At 29.1% G+C, this 5,537-nt stretch overlaps 1 protein-coding gene across 1 annotated transcript; it reads right to left on the bottom strand.

Moving 5' to 3' along the window:
* Positions 1–986: 986 nt before the first annotated feature.
* LOC108916686 (WD repeat-containing protein 55 homolog) lies at positions 987–5,354 on the bottom strand. The gene is made up of 3 exons (XM_018722984.2): positions 4,680–5,354; positions 3,357–3,531; positions 987–1,485 (listed from the first exon to the last, which is right to left on the bottom strand). The coding sequence occupies exons 1-3, from the start codon at positions 5,230–5,232 to the stop codon at positions 987–989; spliced, it is 1,227 nt and encodes a 408-aa protein (XP_018578500.1). The 5' UTR covers positions 5,233–5,354.
* Between the last annotated feature and the right edge of the window lie 183 nt (positions 5,355–5,537).

The raw sequence follows: 5,537 nt of genomic DNA, 5'->3' as shown, positions 1-5,537 counted from the left end.
GCGTCGTAATAAATAATAATATAAGCTCCTAGATTTATTTTAGCGCGAGTACATTTGGATTCTTTAAATATTTTGTTGATATTTAATATGATTAAATACATAAAATTTTATGTGTTCTGTAGCTCCGCACCTCTTATGGTAAAACCGCCACTGATTATATACAGTTTTAATGCATATTTTTAGTCTTTTATAAGATTTTTTCTATTATAAAAGAGGTATAAAAATATGGTACACAAAACAAATAAAATTGAATGCAACGTAACCAGTACTCGTTTCGTGTTGATATGAATAAGTGTCAAGTGAGCATTGCATAAGTAAGTATCCATATTCCATTATATAAAATACTCTGTATTGTCTATATCCAAGAAGTAATCAAATAAGCAAAAGCATCAAATACTTTTTCAAACGAATAATCGTTACTTCGAATCCAATCGAGTAACGAGTACTCATGTAACGAATTGATACTTTTTCAACATCTCTACTGTAGTGTAGTATACTGTAGGCAAATGTGTTACGCCTACAAACAAAGAAATTGTGGCCTCACTTTGATGGGGAGTAACGATCAACAGTATCCAATGCCGCACCAATGGAAACGATGAGCGACGAGATATTTAATATTCAAACAATTATTTTATACTGTTACTTCGATTTTTGATAAATATAATGGGTAATTGAAATTTAGTTTACCTAACTGTTTATTAAGGTTAATAGTATAGTATAGTAGGTATAAAAATATACAATGTGAGAGCCAAATTTTACAGTGAGGCCCGGCCTCAGATGCTTCACACACCCAGCTACCACTGGGATACACTGGTGTGGTCCAGGGCTCAAACCATTTTTTTTGTGGTGCTGTGTTGTCAGCTACTTTAATTTAGAAGAATAAAATTAGGACACTGCAGATCAGCAATAAAAAATATAATAAAAATCAACTGATTATTTATTTATTATATGTAATTAAAAAGTTAACAGAAAAAACAAATCAATTTTTAACACATGTCACTAAAAAAATCTGATACATTTTTAATTTTTGACGATGGTAAATTATTTTGGAGTTCAGTTTTTTTCTTATGTTTTTTATGTTTCTGATTAACTTTATCAAAATCCTCAAAATATTCAATATTCCAAAATTTAATATCGTTATTGTGACTACTAGAGGCTATAAATTGTCCAGTACTACAAATGTCTACGCATTCAATTGAGAAATCATGTTGGCCTACAATTCCTAGATGTCTGTGTGGAAACAAATGAGTTGCTCTTAAGTTTCCATCTTCACAAGCAGTAACAACTATGTTTTCTGTAATGGGAATCAAGGAATTGATAGCAGTTTTTGGCCCAGGAAAAGCATCACTATGTAGTCCAAATTCTTCCCAATTATATACAAACAATTTACCTTTTGAAGAACCTGAGATTAATTTTGTTCCACTTCGAAATAAACCCAAACAAGTAAGTTCCTCTTCATACTCCTCAGATTGCATATGCACTTTTCTAAAAATTGTAAATTAAATAAAAAATAGAAGTTATAGAAATGGTATTCATTTCTTTCAAAATAGAGACAATACATGTTAGTGCAGTCTTATTGTGAAAATCTTGACCAAATTCAAGAATATTTTCTTAAACATTGTGTTCACTTATTAATCAGCCAAACTTCACCAGCAAAATCTATAGCTAAAATTAACATGTGAGGTTCAAATAAATTTTTGAAAAAAAAACTATTTCCGAGGTACAGGGTGTTGAAGTTGAAAAAATTTAAACTATTTTCAAGAATACCTCGGAAATTCATTAACAATTTTTTTTCTAGAAAACTTCATTCTTTGGATCCTTTTATAAAAAATAAATGTTACACCACTGTGAAAAGAAGAAATAATTACATATTTAAGATTTACAATAATTATTATTGTGTATAAAAGAAACAATTTTTTCAATTTAGACTGAATTACCTAAATTCACAACTCAACACTTACTGGGATTTAAACCAGTGGTATTCAACATTTTTTTCCGGAGTAAATATACTTTATTATTAGATTGAGTAAATGGGCAGTTTAAAGTTTAGAGGTTAGATGGTAGGTAATATGATTTTTTTTAATTATTTATTTTAGGGCTTAAGTACCTATATTTACATTAAAATTTAGATATAAATTAATTAATGGTAAAGGAAAATTAGAGCTAAGTAATTAGTAATTATAATAAGAAGGCTTTTCTGTTTTCTTTTATCTTCCATATTTTTTTTACATAAATTAACTTAATGAAATTTTGTATGTGTACTTAAGTCGATATGCCTTATTAGAAGTAAAAATTTTAATTTTTGCCTCATAGCTAATATTAGGCAAAATTAATTATGAAATTAACATTTTTATCACTCTTATTCAAGTACATCATTTGACTTGTAAATTTATTCTTCATCTAATAGTGATCATAAGAAAATCAAAAGATGGCTATGAAAGCAGGACTAGTGAATTTGGCAAAATTTTTAACCTTCCGTTTAACACAAAACTATTGACTTAATACACATACCAAATTTCATTATAGTGCTTTTAGTAATAAAAAGGATATGGTAAAATAAGAAAAGTAAAATCTGTATCTCTTACTTCACCTTAAAACTGACCACTCGTATAAACTTCTAAATGTTAAATACTTTCAAAGGGCTATCCACATTAGATGATGACATTGATATTGAATAGAGGTGTTATATTAAATCATAAAAAATGTTTAATTTAGCTACAGATTTCGTAAAAACATGTTTAATCGGATCAGAAACTAAAAATGAAAATATACAGCTATCCTTAGTTGATAGCAGTTATTTGGAATGATACATTCTAGAGACATCAACAAATATACCTTTTTTATACTCAAAATCATTAGAAATTTTAAACGTAGAATGTATGCATTAAGTTGAAAAGCAAATTTTTTGTTATATAATAAAAACGCTTAATAAGTACAGATTCCTGGGTTTTTAAATTGAAAATGTACAAAGACCTAAAAATTCACAAAAGTTAACTAATGAAATTACATATCTATGAATGATAAAATTGTCTTCAAAATGTTGATAATCAATCAAGTTTATGTAGCAATTTACAAACATTATTGATGGTAGAACAATATATGTACATGTACTCTCCATTACAGTAAAACGCTACACCTAATATTTCGGGCATATTTAGTACAATTACAGTAGTTGTCTTAAAAATACAGAAACCTTTCAAATGTTTATATTAACAATTTTTCATATAATTGACAACTTTTAATAATTTAAATAACAAGTTATAACATATAAGTTACCCCCATTTCCCTCTTACATCATTTTAAACTACAAATACTACTACAGGATACATACAAATATGTTTGAATAACATATTTACCTATTCTGCAAATTTATAGTTGTTAGAGATCCATCTCCACTAGAACATAATAAATACTTCTTTGATTCATCTGTAATCATATCACTTATATAGTCTTCATTTTTTTTTGTTTTGTATATTGGTTTTTCGTCTCTTTCTCTTACATCCCAAATTTTTACTACCCCGTCATCGTCTCCTAAAAATATTTTTTGCTTCAGATACAAACAAAAAGAAAGCAGGTTCCTGCTATCAAATCAAAACTTATTCAGATCATTAGTTTTATAAGCTATGCTATCAAATAAGTCAAAGTAACAGCTAATGCTGGTCTACAAATTTTTCATTTCTAAACAGTCAGAATCCAGGGGATATTGCAATTGATGTCCTCAGATTTGACATATAATGCATTTATCATTGGTATTTATTACTTTTATTACTGTATTACAAGAAGAATTTAGAAGAACGTCCTTCGTTTCATAAATAATTTACTCTTGTTTGTTTTCGATATCTCCCTTGGTTATGGAAATATTTGCATATGCAAATTTCAATGCATTTCGTATTTAAGCAACTTTTAATCCTTAAATTAAACTAATGGGAGTTGACAACTAGGATATGAACATTCTATTTGATATGATTTAGAAAGCGAGTACTGTAAACTAAAGTCAAAGGCTGAAAGTTTTCTCATTTTTTCTCAAAAATTTCGTTATTCAAAAGCACACAAATTTCATTTGATTGAAAAGAGAATAAAAAAAAATCTATCAAAATATGAAAAAAAATTTATATTTAAATATAAATTTATTATTTATATTTAAAAAATATGTCGCCATTTATCTAGTAACAAAAAGAAATATGTGCATCAATATACAGGGTAGGAAAGTACCGATGGTCTATCTGAAGTTACGTGAGAGCGATAAAGTAAGCCATAGAAATCCATGCGATAGAGAAGGATGGCTATAATGAAGGCGTCTCATAGTCACCGCCCGTTTCGCCCTTCCACAAATAAGATCCACTTCTTATTTGTGGAAGGGCGAAATGGGCGGTGACTATTAGACGCCTTCACTATACCCATCCTTGTCTATCACATGGATTTCTATGGCTTACTTTATCGCTCTCACGTAACTTCAGATAGACCATCGGTACTTTCCTACCCTGTATATAAAAAAATATGTATACTTTACAGGATGTTCAAAAATGGGTGGCCTTTATAATCAGACTGTATGTCAGATCAAACAATTCTGACCAAGTGGTCATATCAGTATAGAAATGTGAAGCTAAATTTGAAAAAATATTTTTATTTGATTAGCTGATATAGTTCCTGAAATGGTGGAGGTCTACGAAATGTATTACCTGTAGAAAACATATTTTCATCAATAATAGTTAAACAATATACAGGTACTTCATGACAGTTTTCATAGAAACGTTCCAATTTCCCACTGTTAACATCACTTATCATTACCGATTTATCCTTTGATGTAGAAAATAATGTATTACCGTCACAGCTAAATTCTATATCTCTACAAGCTTTTGTATGCAATTCTAATGAACTAATTAATATATTTTCTTCAATAGAGTATTTGTATAACAAAACATCTCCGATTATATTAGATATAGCTAGTATATTATTATGTGGATGAAATGATATGTCAGTTATAAAATCTTCGCATTCTATGGGAGTAGGATGATTTCTTTCTTTATTGCATTGTCTAATGATTGCTTTAATAGTTTCATCTTCCTCATTTTCTTCCACAAGTTCTTCGTCGATATTTTCATGTTCAGATTTATCATTTGCCTCATTTTCCTCCAATTCAGAATCGGTTTCACTTATATCACTATCAGATTCCTGCTCCATGTCTGACGGATGGCCGTTGGAGTTAATCGAAGAAAGTCTATTTTTACACATTCCCTAACAATATTTAAAAAAATACCAGAAAAAATATATAATGTCCACAAAGTTAAACAAATAGTCAAATTCAAATACAAAATATGTTTCAGAGTTAAAAAAACAAATATTTCATTCCTTCTTCTTCTTCTTCTTCTTCTGTATTGAAATTAAAACACACTAGGTTATTGAACAGTGATCCCATTTGCCATGAAAACTAACACGCGCCATTATTCCATGGCTAGAAATTGGCCTCAATGATTTGGGATCGAGGGGGATTATCCCTCTTTATCCTGCCTCATCTCGTGTAGGCCTGGACAGCCTTC

Source organism: Anoplophora glabripennis, unplaced genomic scaffold (genome assembly GCF_000390285.2).
Source record: "Anoplophora glabripennis isolate ALB-LARVAE unplaced genomic scaffold, Agla_2.0 scaffold4918, whole genome shotgun sequence".
Lineage (NCBI taxonomy): Eukaryota > Metazoa > Arthropoda > Insecta > Coleoptera > Cerambycidae > Anoplophora > Anoplophora glabripennis.
The sequence above is the reverse complement of the archived record's forward strand: the minus strand, read 5'-3'. Positions and strand labels throughout refer to the sequence as shown.